Below are 20739 nucleotides of genomic sequence, written 5' to 3' on the forward strand. Positions count from 1 at the left end.
ATAGTATAGAATCTTTGTAATCACACTCTGGGACAATCAACCCATAGCACCTACATATGGCCTCTCTACCATGGTGTCCTCAGGGCAGTCAAACTTCTTACATGGAAGCTCAGAACTCTAGTAAAGTGTTCCAGTGTGTAAGGTGCAAACTGCATAGCCTTTTATGTCTTCACCTCAGAAGTCAAATAGTATCACTGCCACCGTTTTCCTTTGATCAAAGCATTCACAGGCCCACCTATATTCAAAGGGAGGTAAAGACCTACTTCTTGATATAAGGGATGTCAAATAATTTGTGGCCGTGTTTTAAAACCACCAGAGTTGCTGTGGTCAGAGGAAAAGGAAGCTTAGAGGAAAAGAAGAAAGACTAAAATTAAAAGAATTTGGGGATTATTCAATGCCTAGCTTCTCTTCTAGCCAGCCTGTCTGGTAGAAGGAGATGTTCTACTTAAATGAGAGGGAAGATCAGAAGTTCTGTTTTGAACCTGCTAAATTTCAAATGTCTACTACATATTTTAAAAGGGGTATCAAAGAGGCACTGTATATATAAGTCTGAGTTTCAGAGGCCATATCTGTCCTGGAGAAACAAACTTGGGAGCCATTAGATACAGGTAGTGTTTTTTTGTTTTTTTTTTTTTTTATTAATTAACGGAAAAAAGGAAATTAACCCAACATTTAGAAATCATACCATTCTACATATGCAATCAGTAATTCTTAACATCATCACATAGATGCATGATCATTGTTTCTTAGTACATTTGCATCGGTTTAGAAGAACTAGCAACACAACAGAAAAAGATATAGAATGTTAATACAGAGAAAAAAAATAAAAGTAATAATAATAGTAAAAAAAAAAGACAAACAAACAACCAGACAGACAAAAATAAAAAAAACAAAAACAAAAACAAAAACCAAAAAAAACAAAAACCTATAGCTCAGATGCAGCTTCATTCAGTGTTTTCACATGATTACTTTACGATTAGGTATTATTGTGCTGTCCATTTTTGAGTTTTTGTATCTAGTCCTGTTGCACAGTCTGTATCCCTTCAGCTCCAATTACCCATTATCTTACCCTGTTTCTAACTCCTGCTGGTCTCTGTTACCAATGACATATTCCAAGTTTATTCTCGAATGTCAGTTCACATCAGTGGGACCATACAGTATTTGTCCTTTAGTTTTTGGCTAGACTCACTCAGCATAATGTTCTCTAGGTCCATCCATGTTATTACATGCTTCATAAGTTTATTCTGTCTTAAAGCTGCATAATATTCCATCGTATGTATATACCACAGTTTGTTTAGCCACTCTTCTGTTGATGGAGATTTTGGCTGTTTCCATCTCTTTGCAATTGTAAATAATGCTGCTATAAACATTGGTGTGCAAATGTCCGTTTGTGTCTTTGCCCTTAAGTCCTTTGAGTAGATACCTAGCAATGGTATTGCTGGATCGTATGGCAATTCTATATTCAGCTTTTTGAGGAACCGCCAAACTGCCTTCCACGGTGGTTGCACCATTTGACATTCCCACCAACAGTGGATAAGTGTGCCTCTTTCTCCGCATCCTCTCCAGCACTTGTCATTTTCTGTTTTGTTGATAATGGCCATTCTGGTGGGTGTGAGATGATATCTCATTGTGGTTTTGATTTGCATTTCTCTAATGGCCAGGGACATTGAGCATCTCTTCATGTGCCTCTTGGCCATCCGTATTTCCTCTTCTGAGAGGTGTCTGTTCAACTCTTTTTCCCATTTTGTAATTGGGTTGGCTGTCTTTTTGTTGTTGAGTTGAACAATCTCTTTATAAATTCTGGATACTAGACCTTTATCTGATATGTCATTTCCAAATATTGTCTCCCATTGTGTAGGCTGTCTTTCTACTTTCTTGATGAAGTTCTTTGATGCACAAAAGTGTTTAATTTTGAGGAGTTCCCATTTATTTATTTCCTTCTTCAGTGCTCTTGCTTTAGGTTTAAGGTCCATAAAACCGCCTCCAATTGTAAGTTTCATAAGATATCTCCCAACATTTTCCTCTGTTTTATGGTCTTAGACCTAATGTTTAGATCTTTGATCCATTTTGAGTTAACTTTTGTATAGGGTGTGAGATATGGGTCTTCTTTCATTCTTTTGCATATGGATATCCAGTTCTCTAGGCACCATTTATTGAAGAGACTGTTCTGTCCCAGGTGAGTTGGCTTGACTGCCTTATCAAAGATCAAATGTCCATAGATGAGAGGGTCTATATCTGAGCACTCTATTCGATTCCATTGGTCGATATATCTATCTTTATGCCAATACCATGCTGTTTTGACCACTGTGGCTTCATAATATGCCTTAAAGTCAGGCAGTGCGAGACCTCCAGTTTCGTTTTTTTTCCACAAGATGTTTTTAGCAATTCGGGGCACCCTGCCCTTCCAGATAAATTTGCTTATTGGTTTTTCTATTTCTGAAAAATAAGTTGTTGCGATTTTGATTGGTATTGCATTGAATCTGTAAATCAATTTAGGTAGGCTTGACATCTTAACTATATTTAGTCTTCCAATCCATCAACACGGTATGCCCTTCCATCTATTTAGGTCTTCTGTGATTTCTTTTAACAGTTTTTTGTAGTTTTCTTTGTATAGGTTTTTTGTCTCTTTAGTTAAATTTATTCCTAGGTATTTTATTCTTTTAGTTGCAATTGTAAATGGGATTCGTTTCTTGATTTCCCCCTCCGCTTGTTCATTACTTGTGTATAGAAATGCTACAGATTTTTGAATGTTGATCTTGTAACCTGCTACTTTGCTGTACTCATTTATTAGCTCTAGTAGTTTTGTTGTGCATTTTTCCGGGTTTTCGACGTATAGTATCATATCGTCTGCAAACAGTGATAGTTTTACTTCTTCCTTTCCTATTCTGATGCCTTGTATTTCTTTTTCTTGTCTAATTGCTCTGGCTAGAACTCCAACACAATGTTGAATAATAGTGGTGATAGTGGACATCCTTGTCTTGTTCCTGATCTTAGGGGGAACGTTTTCAATTTTTCCCCATTGAGGATGATATTAGCTGTGGGTTTTTCATATATTCCCTCTATCATTTTAAGGAAGTTTCCTTGTATTCCTATCTTTTGAAGTGTTTTCAACAGGAAAGGATGTTGAATCTTGTCAAATGCCTTCTCTGCATCAATTGAGATGATCATGTGATTTTTCTGCTTTGATTTGTTGATATGGTGTATTACATTAATTGATTTTCTTATGTTGAACCATCCTTGCATACCTGGGATGAATCCTACTTGGTCATGATGTATAATTCTTTTAATGTGTTGTTGGATACAATTTGCTAGAATTTTTTTTTTTATTTTTTTTTTATTAATTAAAAAAAGAATTAACAAAACAATTAGAAATCATTCCAATCTACATGTACAATCAGTAATTCTTAATAACATCACATAGTTGCATATTCATCATTTCTTAGTACATTTGCATCGATTTAGAAAAAGAAATAAAAAGACAACAGAATAAGAATTAAAACAATAATAGAAAGAAAAAAAACAAAAAAAACAAAAAGAAAAAACCTATACCTCACATGCAGCTTCATTCAGTGTTTTAACATAATTGCATTACAATTGGGTAGTATTGTGCTGTCCATTTCTGAGTTTTTATATCCAGTCCCGTTGTACAGTCTGTATCCCTTCAGCTCCAATTATCCCTTCTCTTTTTTTTTTTTTTTTTTAATTAACGGAAAAAAAGAAATTAACCCAACATTTAGAGATCATACCATTCTACACATGCAATCATTAATTCTTAACATCATCACATAGATGCATGATCATCATTTCTTAGTACATTTGCATATGTTTAGAAGAACTAGCAACATAACCGAAAAAGATATAGAATGTTAATATAGAGAAAAAAATAAAAGTAATAATAGTAAAATCAAAACAAAACAAAACAAAACAAAACAAAAACCTATAGCTCAGATGCAGCTTCATTCAGTGTTTTAACATGATTACTTTACAATTAGGTATTATTGTGCTGTCCATTTTTGAGTTTTTGTATCTAGTCCTGTTGCACAGTCTGTATCCCTTCAGCTTCAATTACCCATTGTCTTACCCTGTTTCTAACTCCTGCTGAACTCTGTTACCAATGACATATTTCAAGTTTATTCTCGAATGTCCGTTCACATCAGTGGGACCATACAGTATTTGTCCTTTAGTTTTTGGCTGGATTCACTCAGCATAATATTCTCTAGGTCCATCCATGTTATTACATGGTTCATAAGTTTATCTTGTCTTAAAGCTGCATAATATTCCATCGTATGTATATACCACAGTTTGTTTAGCCACTCTTCTGTTGATGGAGATTTTGGCTGTTTCCATCTCTTTGCAATTGTAAATAATGCTGCTATAAACATTGGTGTGCAAATGTCCGTTTGTGTCTTTGCCCTTAAGTCCTTTGAGTAGATACCTAGCAATGGTATTGCTGGGTCGTATGGCAGTTCTATATTCAGCTTTTTGAGGAACCGCCAAACTGCCTTCCACAGTGGTTGCACCCTTTGACATTCCCACCAACAGTGGATAAGTGTGCCTCTTTCTCCGCATCCTCTCCAGCACTTGTCATTTTCTGTTTTGTTGATAATGGCCATTCTGGTGGGTGTGAGATGATATCTCATTGTGGTTTTGATTTGCATTTCTCTAATGGCCAGGGACATTGAGCATCTCTTCATGTGCCTCTTGGCCATCCGTATTTCCTCTTCTGAGAGGTGTCTGTTCAAGTCTTTTTCCCATTTTGTAATTGGGTTGGCTGTCTTTTTGTTGTTGAGATGAACAATCTCTTTATAAATTCTGGATACTAGACCTTTATCTGATATATCATTTCCAAATATTGTCTCCCATTGTGAAGGTTGTCTTTCTACTTTCTTGATGAAGTTCTTTGATGCACAAAAGTGTTTAATTTTGAGGAGTTCCCATTTATTTATTTCCTTCTTCAGTGCTCTTGCTTTAGGTTTAAGGTCCATAAAACCACCTCCAGTTGTAAGATCCATAAGATATCTCCCAACATTTTCCTCTAACTGTTTTATGGTCTTAGACCTAATGTTTAGATCTTTGATCCATTTTGAGTTAACTTTTGTATAGGGTGTGAGAGATGGGTCTTCTTTCATTCTTTTGCATATGGATATCCAGTTCTCTAGGCACCATTTATTGAAGAGACTGCTCTGTCCCAGGTGAGTTGGCTTGACTGCCTTATCAAAGATCAAATGTCCATAGATGAGAGGGTCTATATCTGAGCACTCTATTCGATTCCATTGGTCGATATATCTATCTTTATGCCAATACCATGCTGTTTTGACCACTGTGGCTTCATAATATGCCTTAAAGTCAGGCAGTGCGAGACCTCCAGTTTCGTTTTTTTTCCACAAGATGTTTTTAGCAATTCGGGGCACCCTGCCCTTCCAGATAAATTTGCTTATTGGTTTTTCTATTTCTGAAAAATAAGTTGTTGCGATTTTGATTGGTATTGCATTGAATCTGTAAATCAATTTAGGTAGGCTTGACATCTTAACTATATTTAGTCTTCCAATCCATCAACACGGTATGCCCTTCCATCTATTTAGGTCTTCTGTGATTTCTTTTAACAGTTTTTTGTAGTTTTCTTTGTATAGGTTTTTTGTCTCTTTAGTTAAATTTATTCCTAGGTATTTTATTCTTTTAGTTGCAATTGTAAATGGGATTCGTTTCTTGATTTCCCCCTCCGCTTGTTCATTACTTGTGTATAGAAATGCTACAGATTTTTGAATGTTGATCTTGTAACCTGCTACTTTGCTGTACTCATTTATTAGCTCTAGTAGTTTTGTTGTGCATTTTTCCGGGTTTTCGACGTATAGTATCATATCGTCTGCAAACAGTGATAGTTTTACTTCTTCCTTTCCTATTCTGATGCCTTGTATTTCTTTTTCTTGTCTAATTGCTCCTGCTAGAACTCCAACACAATGTTGAATAATAGTGGTGATAGTGGACATCCTTGTCTTGTTCCTGATCTTAGGGGGAACGTTTTCAATTTTTCCCCATTGAGAATGATATTAGCTGTGGGTTTTTCATATATTCCCTCTATCATTTTAAGGAAGTTTCCTTGTATTCCTATCTTTTGAAGTGTTTTCAACAGGAAAGGATGTTGAATCTTGTCAAATGCCTTCTCTGCATCAATTGAGATGATCATGTGATTTTTCTGCTTTGATTTGTTGATATGGTGTATTACATTAATTGATTTTCTTATGTTGAACCATCCTTGCATACCTGGGATGAATCCTACTTGGTCATGATGTATAATTCTTTTAATGTGTTGTTGGATACAATTTGCTAGAATTTTATTGAGGATTTTTGCATCTATATTCATTAGAGAGATTGGTCTGTAGTTTTCTTTTTTTGTAATATCTTTGCCTGGTTTTGGTATGAGGGTGATGTTGGCTTCATAGAATGAATTAGGTATTTTTCCCTCCACTTCGATTTTTTTGAAGAGTTTGAGGAGCGTTGGTACTAATTCTTTCTGGAATGTTTGATAGAATTCACATGTGAAGCTGTCTGGTCCTGGACTTTTCTTTTTAGGAAGCTTTTGAATGACTGATTCAATTTCTTTACTTGTGATTGGTTTGTTGAGGTCATCTATGTCTTCTTGAGTCAAAGTTGGTTGTTCATGTCTTTCCAGGAACCCGTCCATTTCATCTTCATTGTTGTATTTATTAGCGTAAAGTTGTTCATAGTATCCTGTTATTACCTCCTTTATTTCTGTGAGGTCAGTAGTTATGTCTCCTCTTCCATTTCTGATCTTATTTATTTGCATCCTCTCTCTTCTTCTTTTTGTCCATCTTGCTAAGGGCCCATCAATCTTATTGATTTTCTCATAGAACCAACTTCTGGTCTTATTGATTTTCTCTATTGTTTTCATGTTTTCAATTTCATTTATTTCTGCTCTAATCTTTGTTATTTCTTTCCTTTTGCTTGCTTTGGGATTAGTTTGCTGTTCTTTCTCCAGTTCTTCCAAGTGGACAGTTAATTCCTGCATTTTTGCCTTTTCTTCTTTTCTGATATAGGCATTTAGGGCAATAAATTTCCCTCTTAGCACTGCCTTTGCTGCGTCCCATAAGTTTTGATATGTTGTATTTTCATTTTCATTCGCCTCGAGGTATTTACTAATTTCTCTTGCACTTTCTTCTTTGACCCACTGGTTGTTTAAGAGTGTGTTGTTGAGCCTCCATGTATTTGTGAATTTTCTGGCACTCCGCTTATTATTGATTTCCAACTTCATTCCTTTATGATCCGAGAAAGTGTTGTGTATGATTTCAATCTTTTTAAATTTGTTAAGACTTGCTTTGTGACCCAGTATATGGTCTATCTTTGAGAATGATCCATGAGCACTTGAGAAAAAGGTGTATCCTGCTGTTGTGGGATGTAATGTCCTATAAATGTCTGTTAAGTCTAGCTCATTTATAGTAATATTCAGATTCTCTATTTCTTTATTGATCCTCTGTCTAGATGTTCTGTCCAATGATGGGAGTGGTGAATTGAAGTCTCCAACTATTATGGTATATGTGTCTATTTCCCTTTTCAGTGTTTGCAGTGTATTCCTCACGTATTTTGGGGCATTCTGGTTCGGTGCATAAATATTTATGATTGTTATGTTGTCTTGTTTAATTGCCCCTTTTATTAGTAGATAGTGTCCTTCTTTGTCTCTTTTAACTGTTTTACATTTGAAGTCTAATTTGTTGGATATTAGTATAGCCACTCCTGCTCTTTTCTGGTTGTTATTTGCATGAAATATCTTTTCCCAACCTTTCAGTTTCAACCTATGTTTATCTTTGGGTCTAAGATGTGTTTCCTGTAGACAGCATATAGAAGGATCCTGTTTTTTAATCCATTCTGCCAGTCTATGTCTTTTGATTGGGGAATTCAGTCCATTAACATTTAGTGTTATTACTGTTTGGATAATATTTTCCTCTACCATTTTGCCTTTTGTATTATTATATCATATCTGACTTTCCTTCTTTCTACACTCTTCTCCATACCTCTCTCTTCTGTCTTTTCGTATCTGACTCTAGTGCTCCCTTTAGTATTTCTTGCAGAGCTGGTCTCTTGGTCACAAATTCTCTCAGTGACTTTTTGTCTGAGAATGTTTTAATTTCTCCCTCATTTTTGAAGGATAATTTTGCTGGATATAGGAGTCTTGGTTGGAAGTTTTTCTCTTTTAGTAATTTAAGTATATCATCCCACTGTCTTCTAGCTTCCATGGTTTCTGCTGAGAAATCTACACATAGTCTGATTGGGTTTCCCTTGTATGTGATGGATTGTTTTTCTCTTGCTGCTTTCAAGATCCTCTCTTTCTCTTTCACCTCTGACATTCTAACTAGTAAGTGTCTTGGAGAACACCTATTTGGGTCTAATCTCTTTGGGGTGTGCTGCACTTCTTGGATCTGTAATTTTAGGTCTTTCATAAGAGTTGGGAAATTTTCAGTGATAATTTCTTCCATTAGTTTTTCTCCTCCTTTTCCCTTCTCTTCTCTTTCTGGGACACCCACAATACATATATTTGTGCGGTTCATATTGTCCTTGAGTTCCCTGATACCCTGTTCAAATTTTTCCATTCTTTTCCCGATAGTTTCTGTTTCTTTTTGGAATTCAGATGTTCCATCCTCCAATTCACTAATTCTAGCTTCTGTCTCTTTAAATCTATCATTGTAGGTATCCATTGTTTTTTCCATCTTTTCTACTTTATCCTTCACTTCCATAAGTTCTGTGATTTGTTTTTTCAGTTTTTCTATTTCTTCTTTTTGTTCAGCCCATGTCTTCTTCATGTCCTCCCTCAATTTATCGATTTGGTTTTTGAAGAGGTTTTCCATTTCTGTTCGTATATTCAGCATTAGTTGTCTCAGCTCCTGTATCTCATTTGAACTATTGGATTGTTCCTTTGACTGGGCCATATTCTCAATCTTCTGAGCGTGGACCGTTATCTTCTGCTGGCGTCTGGGCATTTAGTCAGATTTCCCTGGGTGTTGTACCCAACAGGTTGAAAGATTTTTCTGTGACATCTCTGGGTTCTGTTTTTCTTATCCTGCCCAGTAGGTGGCGCTCGTGGCACACGTTTGTCTGCGGGTCCCACCAGTAAAAGATGCTGTGGGTCCTTTAACTTTGGAAAACTCTTGCTGTGGGGGAGGTTCGCCAGCTGAAGCGGCTTGGAAGAGTGCCAGCTGGCCCAGAGGTCCGAACGCGGGGAGGGTCGCCGGCCGCCACAGCCCGGGAGAGCGCCCGTCCAAATTTCCTAATCGGCCCGGGGCGCCAAGCCTGGCGGGAGGGCGCCAGCCGCCGCAGCCCGGGAGAGTGCACCGTTCCCAGCCGGACCAGGGAGTCATGTGTTTGGATGGGACCCCCCCGGTCACCGTTCTCCGCGGCCTGGGGATTTCTGATCCAATTCTCTCAGTTGGTCCGGGGGGGCGCGCATGGTGGTGGCGCCAGCCGCCGCGGCTTGAGGGGACCGCCTGCCCAATTCTGCCAGCTGGCCCAGGAAGGAGGAAGTGAGGGACTCCGTCCACTTGCCGCCCTGCCCGGGGAAGCCCGCGCCCCTCGGCGATCTCACCGGAGCGGGTTCTCTCAGCCAGTCAGCCGTTCCAGGATGGGGTACGCTGTCTTTTTTATCTCTGTTGTGGCTCCGGGTGCTGTTCTGTATCGTTTCTACTCCCCTAGTAGCTGTTCTGGAGGAGGAACTAAGATCCGCGCATCTTACTAAGCCACCATCTTCTCCCCAGGTAGTGTTTAAAACCACTGGGCTTGGATGAGATCACCAAAGGAGTGAGCGTAGAAAGAGAAGAGGACAGAAAACAAGACTCCTGAGTCATTTCCACATTTGGAGGTTTGCTGGATAAGGAGAAGCCATCAAACTAGCTGAGAATGATCAACCAATCTAGTAGAAGAAAACCATGACAGCGGGTTATCAAAATTAAGGGAAGAAAGTGTTTCAAGAAGGAGATGGCTAATCATGCTAAAAGCTTCCCAGAGGTCAAATAAAAGAAGGACAGAGAAGTGAACTGTCCGCGACTTCTCGCTCAGCCTCTGGTCCCCGGCCGGCGGGTGAGACAATGAGGAGAGACAGAGAGACGCAGACAAATCCGCGCTGGTGAGAAACACAGATCCAAGACACGCAGCAGTTGTAAGCACAGACCTTTACTGGAGTTAAGCTTGCATTCTCTGTTACAGGTTCCGCGCGGGACAAGATGCCCCGCGGGGGAACAACCTCTATGCGGCCGTCAGGTACGGCTCCCTGCGGGTCGTCTCCACCCACCCCGTCCGGGTAACCTCTTATATACTGTGCCCAAACCCAATAGGTTAGTGCCACGTATACAGAGGTGATTGGAAGATAGGGTTGGTGGGCGTGTGCGTCATTTGCGGAAGCAGGACGAAAGCGCCATCTTGGCTCACTCGATGGGCGGGGGGAACTCTAGAGCAGGCTGCAGCGTGTCCACTAGGCCAAACCCGGAAAGCGGCTCTCTACATCTCCCCCTTTTTGTTTTTATAAGAGGCATGGTCCGTAGACCGTATTCTTGTACCCAGTGTCTCTATTGATGATGGTGCTCCCGTGGGCCTGAGTGGCTCACAACATAGTTTGGTGCTTTGGGGAGTCTGGACTAGGCTCGCGTCATCACACGACGGAGCCTCTGGCACCGACCAGAATGCTCACCTCATATAGAGACCGGAGAGTCCGTGAACTGGATACCACGTGACTCCTCCCTGCAGTGCTTCGCCTCGCAACTGGGTCAAGCGGGGATTATGAGAGCGACAGCCAGGGCATAGGAAACGCTGCGGAGGCCTCGGTGCAATGGCTAGAGCCAAGCCCAGTCTGGCCAGGACTGCGGCCGCAGCTCCACCGTCGAGGCGGCTAGGCGCGCAAAATTAACAGCCTCTGGTGCCTAGCTAAACACGGGTAGTGGCCAGGGAGCCTGCAACAAACCTTGCTGACAAGAGCTTTGCCCCAGGTGATTCAGACGGGCTATCTATCGAGGAGGGACGCACACCCACATTTGACTGGGAAGACATAGCTAACATGGTAGAAACACGTAGTTGCTGCTGTGTCTGGAACAAGCGTTCTAACAAACATTTAACAGTGACTAAGCCCACTAATAGTCCCACTGCCACGAGAATCCAAGTAGTCAAATTGGGCCAAGAGAACCATGAGGTGACTCGGTTCCACAGACTTTGTACAGTCTCGCCCAGTTTGGAAAGGTCGAAGGCAACGGGGGTTATTAAAACTGGTCCCCCTTCTAAACAATCGAAGGGTGACCGGCGCTTTCGTTGCTATCTCGTCAGTCGCCGCCGTCATCAGCAGAGTTGGAGGCCTGATCTGATGGTTCAGGTTGAAGGCTTGTTGGTTTTTTAGGCAACAGCTCCGTGGCCTCCTCAGGCGATGTCACGGTTCTCACCAGTCTTTCCGGAACCCACACTGGTTGACGTCCTGGCTCCTGGGGAAAAACACAAACAGAGCCTCTGGCCCAGCTGAGCACTGGGTCAGGGCCTTGCCATTGTCCTGACAGGACATCCTTCCAACGGACTAGACCTCTATGTGGAGGACTCGGAGTAGTGTGCTGAAGAGCAGGTGTCATTCCTAGTGAATTTTCATTTAAAAAATTGTACGTAAACAAGGCTATAGACAGTTGAGCCTTTGGGGACAGGCCGTGACCTATTCCCCCTTTCTGTTTCTTTAGTAAGTCTTTGATGTCTAAGATGAAAATAGACCAATGCTCTGGCAGAGCTGAGAGAAGGGGCAACCCCATCTGAACAGGTCCTAAGGACTCCATGCAATTATTAACGGCTCTTAAATCATGTAACAATCTCCATCTGCCTGATTTTTTCTTTATGACGAATACGGGTGTGTTCCAAGGTGATGTAGAGGGAATGATGTGGCCCTTTTTTAACTGATCTGACACTAGAGTGTGTAATGCTGAGAGTTTTTCCTGTGCTAATGGCCACTGAGGCACCCACACCGGGGTACTGGTCTTCCATTTTAGTTTTATAGGTGTGGGTGGGAATCTCCCCTCAGTGGCCCCTAGGAAAAACCCAGGCCTCGTCTGTCAGAATTGGAGACAGCTTGTATAGGCCTTGCGCGCCCGTGCAATGAGGCTCCTAAGCCTTTGCCGGGGACATATCCCATTCCTTTTAACAAGCGCTTAGAAGTTGGAGAGCAGCCACTGTAATTACCTAATTCGGCCACCAGAGGGAGCCCGTGGTGAGGGTTTTTGGCGAGATCACCAAAACCATTCACCGGAAGCCGCCGCGTCCCTGCAGCAGGCGCTGGCAGGGCGGAAGGCTGCGTGGGTGAGACAGGGGGCCTCCCCCAATCGATCAGCGGAGGCGCGTCTGCACCCTTGGTCTCATTACTATCTGACTCCGAGTCAGAGTCGTCCGAACTAACGTCTGACTCTGGCGGCTTGCAAGTTGGCGGCTCACTCTTACAGGAGCCGTCCGCAGACGAAACTGACTGAGTTTCTTGGAGCGCGTGCCGTGCCTGCAGCAGGGCGGAAGACGGACTTAGGCCTGCAGCATTCTCCGCCTCAGGGCAAGCACGGACGGTTTCCCAGATAGGGACCAGGATCGGGTCCATACAAAGGCCCGTCCGGCGCGCCCGTTCTATGTCATTACCAAGTTTTAACCAAGAAGGCAGACTGAGGCTACCGGAATGGGCGAACCAAAGGGCAAAAGCAGCAATATCGTCAAGGAACCGCAGGAGGGAACTCTTCTTAACTGAGATGCCCCGCTGCTTCAAAAGGGTTTTTAAAGGGGGTAATAAAGGTGAACTTCCTGACTGCCCCATGCTTGCAGTCGGCACTGTCTTTAATCACTCGGAGAGCTCTTCCGAGTCACTGGGGCTACCTGAACGCCCACAGCCCTTAACTCTCACGTAATAGGAAGCACTTACCCTCTCACGTTGATCAGGCGTGGAGGTTCCGCCGTGAACCCGAGAAGCACGTCCTCACCAGCTCGGGGAAAAGCAGCAGAAGAGGTTCCCCGTACGGGCCACCACTTGTCCGCGACTTCTCGCTCAGCCTCTGGTCCCCGGCCGGCGGGTGAGACAATGAGGAGAGACAGAGAGACGCAGACAAATCCGCGCTGGTGAGAAACACAGATCCAAGACACGCAGCAGTTGTAAGCACAGACCTTTACTGGAGTTAAGCTTGCATTCTCTGTTACAGGTTCCGCGCGGGACAAGATGCCCCGCGGGGGAACAACCTCTATGCGGCCGTCAGGTACGGCTCCCTGCGGGTCGTCTCCACCCACCCCGTCCGGGTAACCTCTTATATACTGTGCCCAAACCCAATAGGTTAGTGCCACGTATACAGAGGTGATTGGAAGATAGGGTTGGTGGGCGTGTGCGTCATTTGCGGAAGCAGGACGAAAGCGCCATCTTGGCTCACTCGATGGGCGGGGGGAACTCTAGAGCAGGCTGCAGCGTGTCCACTAGGCCAAACCCGGAAAGCGGCTCTCTACAGTGAACATTGGATTTGGTAAACTGGAAGTCAATGGTAGTTTTGACAGCAGGATTTTCTGTGGAAGGGAGAGGTTAAAAGGCTGATTGGAGTGTTTTGAGATCGTAAAAGGTAAAGAAGTAGAAAGAGCAAATATAGACAACTTTTCCAAATGTTCTTGTTAATAGCAGGAGTAACTGGGGTGGTAGCTGGAGAGAGATATGGTATTAAGGCAGGGTTTTGTGTTTCTGTTCTTGTTTGCATTTTTTTTTTCTTTATTGAAGCAAGTTTTTTTTTTCCTTAACTTTTTTTTATTGTATAGTATAACATATATACAAAGCAAAGAAATAAAAAAGCAATAGTTTTCAAAGCACTCTTCAAAAAGTGGTTACAGGATAGATCCCAGAGTTTTTCATGGGCTACTATACAATCCTTTCATACTTTTCCTTCTAGCTGCTCCAGAATATAGGAGGTTAGAGGGCTTAAATACCTTTTTATTATCACAATCGACTTTTTTTCCTTCTTTTTTGTGTGAAAAATAACATATATACAAAAAAGCTATAAATTTCAAAACACAGCACCACAATTAGTTGTAGAACATATTTCAGACTTTGACATGGGTGACAATTTCACAATTTTAGGTTTTTACTTCTAGCTGCTCTAAAATACTGGAGACTAAAAGAGATATTTAATGATTCAGCAGTCAAATTCATTTGTTAAGTCCTATCTTCTATGTATAATTCCACCATCACCTTTGATCTTTCCATATGTCTCTTTAGGGTTGTTTGGGCTATGGTAATTCTAAATTTTTTATATTGGAAGGAACTGTCACTAATATGGGGTAGGGAGATGGAACTATATGATGTCCGAGAGAGGCTGGGCTAGGTTTCAGGACTTATCCTGACCAGGGACCCTTCTGGTGGTTGTAGGTTTCTGGAAAGTTACTCTAGTGTCTGGAACCCTTGTGAAATCTTATATATTGCCCTAAGTGTTCTGTAGGATTTGCTGGAATGGTCCTGGTTGGGGGTTGGCAGGTTATGATAAAAGGTTTACCTGAAGCTTGTATAAGAGCAACCTCCAGAGTAGCCTCTTGACTCCATTTGAACTCTCTCTGCCACTGATAATTTATTAATTACACTTCTTTTGCTGCTTTTGGACAGGATATAATGATTGATTCCACATTGCCAGGTCTGGATTCATCCATGGGAGTCATCTCCCAAATCACCAGGGAGACTTTCACCCCAGGATGTCTTGTCCCAAATAGGGGGGAGAGCAATGATTTCACTTGCAGGGTTGGGCTTAGAGAGACTGGGGCCACATCTGAGCAACAGAGGTCCTCCAGAAGTATCTCTTTGGCATGCCTATAGGTAGTCTAAACTTCTCGGCTACCTACATAAGCTTATGATCAAGGGCATGGCCTATTGATTTGGATATCTCTAAAGTTTGACACGGTATCAGGGGATTTCCTGATGTCAAGGTTTAATAGTTCCATATTCTTTCTCCCCTCTTGTTTGCGTTTTTAAGATAAGCGATACTAAAACATGAGCATTTGCTAATGGAAGTCTCCATGAGAGAAAAGGAAATTGATGATGCGAGAGAGAGAGAATTTGGTCACTGAGAAGGCAAGAGGGTTTGAGGAAAAAAGAAGGAAATATGGATGTTGATGCAGATAAGGAAAGTTGGTAGATTCGGTGGTAGGAAGATGATGTGTAACCATGTGATCGCTTCTGTTTTCTTGATGAATTATAAATTGAGATCATATGAGAATGAAGGAGGAAGAATGGATTGGAATTTGAAGGGAGAGGAAAAGGTCATATTGGAGAGTATGAAAACAAAACTATAAGGAAAAAGCAGCAGTACTGCTGGGCAGTGTTGAGTTCCCTTTTAATGGTTGGTAGTCCTAAATTTCAGTTGGGACAGTGCAGTTGTGTGATTTTTCTGGTCATGTCCAGCTACTCAGATGCAAATATGAACTGCTCCGTTGGGTTTAGGGGTAGTTAAGAGAAGTGTTAGTGAAAGGAAAGAATGACAAGAGAATTAAGAATATTTACAAGATGGTAATTACAATAATACGCCATGAAATCCAGACTGGGGAATTAAAAAATGAAACATGAGGGGAGTGGGATAAGTAGTGAAAAGTATGATGGTCGATAGATTAGAGGGTTCCATGAGGTTCTGACTTAACACTGGGAGATCTATTTATATCATTTCCTACAGTAGCAGAATAAGGGAGAAAAATCATATGATTATCCCTACAGATGTTGAAAAAGCATGCAGTAAAATCTCACACTCATTCCTATGTAAACATACACACACATAAAAAAAACTATTAGTAAATGCAAATAGAAGGAAACTTCCCAAATGCATTAATAAATGTAAATAAATGAGCTAATATATGTAAAGCACTTTCAACAGTAATCAGAAAACAGTATACAGTAATATAGTAAACACTGTAATAACTTTAGCTATTATTATTGCTATTATGAACCTCTTTCCATAACCTGATTAAAAAAAAATACCTACTGGAAACCAAAGGCAAAGAACTGAACTTGTAAAGAGAGATTAATGTGATGGGAAGGCCCATACCATAAACCCCACAGAGGCAATTGTCAGGAGCTTTAAATAGGTATGTGAATGCTATATACAGATGTGTACTATTAAATTAAATACTTTAAGTTAATTAAATACAGATGTATATTGTTAGGTTAAACATGTTACTGTAATATATACAAGCCAGGTTACCTGTGCAAAGAAGCGGCATATAGAATAACTGAGAAAGTATTTGGAGAGTTCCTTAGTCTCCATGAGACTTACTTATACAAGCTGTTACATCTTGGTCCCCTGGCCAAGGTATTTTCATGAGACACGAGAGATCAGCTGCAGAATTTCTCTTCCATGATGTCTGACTGTCTGCAAAATGAAGCATCTCTAAAAAAAACAAATTGTTTAGGTAACACATTCATGCATCTGGTAATTGAGGGTCAATATACCAAATTACCTGTTACAATACATATTGGCAAACTGAAAACCTCACTAGAATAAAGAATATGAAAAGCATGACAATTACATCTTCATTAGTCAACGTTCTATTGGTGTATTTACTAGTGAGAGATATGACAAAGAGTCAAGGTATAAATATTGGAAAAAGGAGACAACACAGGCATTCTTCACCGATAAAAGATGCTGCCTAGAAAATCCAAGCAAATCAAGCCCCCTTCAGGGAATGGTGAGAACGGGGAAAAATTCAACTTCCCCAAGTTGAATTCTTGATATTCTCACAAGCAGTATGGACAACCAAAACTATAGGCTGAGCCCCCAGTCTTGGGGTTTGTTCATATGAAACTTAACCCCACAAAGGATAGGTCAAGTCTACTTAAAATCTAGGCCTAACAGTCACCCCCAAGAGAGCCTCTTTTGTTGCTTAGATGTGGCCTCTCTCTCCAGTCAACACGACGAGCAGTCTCATCACCCTCCCCCTCTCTGTGTGAGACATGACTCCCAGGGGTGTGGACCTTCCTGGCAACCTGGGACAGAGATCCTGGAATGAGCTGAGACTCAGCATCAAGGCATTGAGAAAAACCCTAGAATGAGCTGAGAATTAACATCAAGGGATTGAGAGAACCTTCTCGACCAAAAGGGGGAAGAGTGAAATGAGACAAAGTGTCAATGGCTGAGAGATTCCAAACAGAGTCGAGAGGTTATCCTGGAGGTTATTCTTACGCATTAAGTACATATCACCTTGTTGTTCAAGATGCAGTGGAGAGGCTGGAGGGAACTGCCTGAAAATGTAGAGCTGTGTTCCAGTAGCCATGTTTCTTGATGATGATTGAACAATGATATAGCTTTCACAATGTGACTGTGTGATTGTGAAAACCTTGTGTCTGATGCTCCTTTTATCTACCTTGTCAACAAAGGAATAGAACATATGGAATAAAAATAAATAATAGGGGGAACAAATGCTAAAATAAATTTAGTTTGAAATGCTAGTGATCAATGAAGGCGAGGGGTAAGGGGTATGGTAGGTATAATCTTTTTTTTTTTCCTTTCCTGTGTTCGTTTTATTTCTTTTTCTATTGTCTTTTTATTTCTTTTTCTGAATTAATGCAAATGTTCTAAGAAATGATAAATATGCAACTAAGTGATGATATTGTGAATTACTGATTATATATGTTGATGTTTTATTTGGTTTCTTAATTTTTTAATTAATAACTACATTTTTAAAAAAATACATGGAACTGTACAACACAAACATTGAACCCTAAATGAAACCACAGACTATAATTAATAGTACAAGTATAAAAATGTGCTTTCACCAATTATGACAAATGTACCACACCACTGCAAGATGTTAATAATAGAGTGGCATTTGGGCAACCTATATTTTATGCTTGATTGTTCTGTAGACCCACAACTTTTCTAATTGACAAAAATGTCAAAAGGCACACACAAACACAGCACACACATGCACCTGCTCCATACTGCCACAATTCAGAGTCTTGATCTCCATTTTCAACTTTTGAATGTTGCTATGTATTTTAAAAGTTACCCATCCCTTTTCCTCCTTCCATTCTCCCATTTCAGTTAAATCACAATTTTTTTTTTTAATTTGCTGCCGAGGCCCAACAATAGTATTTGTTCTGAGACTCTCCCCTGTCCTCTCCTGTGATGGACTTTTGCTTATTGAATCCCATACTTCCTCTTTCTGGGATGATTCCCTTATTTACACAGAGCACATCCTTCAGGAGCTACCTGAAAAAAGAGTGCAAGGGAAGTAAATTTTTTAACACTTTTCATATGTGAAAATGTCTTTGCTCCATTCTCACCCTTAACTGATGGTTGGAAGTACAATTCTGGGTCAGACATAATTTTCCTCCAGAATGTTGAAGGCATTTCTCTATTATTTTCCAGTGCTGCTGCTGAGAAGCTGATGCCATTCTGATTCTTGATCCTTTCAATGTAACCTGTTTTCCACTCTGGAATTTTTTATAGACTCTTCTCATTATCCCTGGTGTACTGGAATTTCAAAATAATATACCTGGCCATGGCTCTCTTTCTTTTTAATTTTTTTTATTCATTATGCACTCAGTGAATACTTGTATTCTAAAAATCCTGTTCTTAATTTCCATACTTTTAATTAGATTATTTAATTGATAATTTCTCCTTCTGTTTTCTCTTTTTCCCCTTTCTGGAAGTCTTATTAATTGATTATTGAACTTGCTAGATTCAGCCTCTTAACTTTCTTTTCTGAATTTTTGTTGTTGTTGTTCTCTTGTGGGAGTCTTCCCTCAACTATATCTTCCAATACTTTTGAATTTTAAGCAATTAAACTTTTAAATTTTCAGCCATCATATTTTTAACTTCCAAGAGCTCTTTCATGGTCTCATGTACTTGTTTTATTACTTAAGTCTTCTTTTGCTTATGAGGCTCTCAACTATCATTTCTTCTGCTTCTGTACAGATTTTGTTTCCTTTGATTTCCTTTCTGCAGGTGATCTGTTTCTCATTTTGGGGGCTTTCCTTACAAGTCAGTTGACCTTTGATTACCCACTCAAATTTTAGAATGAGGCATTCAAAAGTTGACTGGAATTTTTGTGTTTATAGTCGTGGCTTATTTTTTGGTGGGCTTCATTCAAGCTGCTATTCGGGTCCTTTCACTGGAAAACCAATCCTCATATATCTAGATTTGTAGGCTTTTCTCTTGGTCTGGTCAGTTTCACTAAGGCAGATTCTTCAATCTCCAGAGTAGGAGATGTAATCTGTGCTCCTGGTCTTCTCAGAGCTGAGTGGGGGAAGGAGGCTGAGGGTATCACAATTCAATATACATACTTCCATTTAGTCCTATTTGAGCAAAGTTCTCTATAGAGTGCAAGGAACTGTAAGGAGGACAGTGGGCTAGAATGGATTGAACAAGGAGAGTGATGAGAGATAAAATCAGAAAGGAGGCGATGGGCATACGGACAATTAGGGCTTTGGAAACCATTTTTATGGTGGGGTGCATGGTCCAGGAATCGAACCCGGGTCTTCTGCATGGCAGGCGAGCATTCTACCACTGAACAACCCATGCACCAGTGTAAACCATTACTAATGCAATTTTATTGATATATATTCACATACCATATAATAATCCAAAGTGTACAATCAGGGGTTCACAGTATCATTATAGCTGTGCATTCATTATCACAATCAAATTTGAACATTTTCATTACTCCAAAAATAGAAACAAGAAAATAAAAAAAGTAAAAAAGAACATCCAAAACATCCCATACCCTCATATTCTCTTATTATTTATCTATTTTGTCTTTATTTTCTTACTCATCTGTCCATACACTGGGTAGAGGGAGTGTCAGTCACAAGATTTTCACAATCATACAGTCACACCTTAAAAGCTAAATAGTTATACAATCAATTTCAAGAATCAAGGCTATTGCATTACAGTTCAATAGTTTCAGGTATTTCCCTCTAGCTACTCCAATACACCAAAAACTGAAAAGAGATATTTATATACTGCATAAGAATAACCTCCAGAATGACCTCTCAACTTTATTTGAAATCTTTCAGCCATTGAAACTTTATTTTGTTTCATTTCTCTTACCCCTTTTGGTCAAGAAGGCTTTATGATTCCCAGGATGCCAGGGACAGGCTCATCCCTGGGAGTCATGTCCCATGTAGTGGGGGGAGGGCTATGAGTTCACCTGAGAAGTTGGCTTAGATAGAGAGGCCATATTTGAGCAACAAAAGATGGTCTCTGGGTTACTTTTAGGCATAATCATAAGTAGGCTTAGCTTCTCTTTGTAGGAATAAGTGTAAACCATTTTAAGACCTTGAGCTTTTGCTTCTAAAGTAAGTGGGAAACCACTAAGGTGCTTTGAGCAGAAGTAACAGGAACTTTACTTGAGTTTTAAAAGAATATAATAGATTGTAGGAATTGAAGCAAAGATGGAAGCATAGAGACAAAGTTACAAGACTATTAGGTTATGCAGTGATCTAAGTGAATGTTGATGGTGGCCTGAGTGAAGGTGGTAGCTGTGGATTTTGGATATGTTTTGACAGAATTTGCTAATGGACCAAATAAGAAGCCTTAAGGATGATTCCAAAGTTTCAGTGTTGTCACTGCCCCAGTATCTGCATCTCTGTGACTGAAGGTTTTCCTCAGGAATGCAAAAGGAGAGCCTCTCTGACAGTGCCAACAGTAGACTAGAATTCAACTCCAGCTCTTGATTGGCAAACCTGGGGAGTGGGAGTCTAGCTCTGAAAAGGCTTTTTGATGTGCA

General features: G+C 40.5%; 1 protein-coding gene across 2 annotated transcripts in view; it reads right to left on the bottom strand.

Moving 5' to 3' along the window:
• LOC143674514 (protein argonaute-4) overlaps positions 1-20739 on the bottom strand; it is a 104478-nt gene that overhangs the window by 62607 nt on the left and 21132 nt on the right. Inside the window, exon 2 of one of the 2 annotated variants that reach the window (XM_077150319.1) lies at positions 16284-16397. In XM_077150319.1, the coding sequence (XP_077006434.1) occupies positions 16284-16395 (112 nt within the window). In that variant the 5' untranslated portion in view covers positions 16396-16397. Of the gene's footprint in view, positions 1-16283; positions 16411-20739 lie in introns of those variants that run through there. The other variant, XM_077150321.1, reaches the window with a different exon arrangement.

The sequence above is a fragment of the Tamandua tetradactyla genome, chromosome 2 (assembly GCF_023851605.1).
Source record: "Tamandua tetradactyla isolate mTamTet1 chromosome 2, mTamTet1.pri, whole genome shotgun sequence".
Classification (NCBI taxonomy): Eukaryota; Metazoa; Chordata; class Mammalia; order Pilosa; family Myrmecophagidae; genus Tamandua; species Tamandua tetradactyla.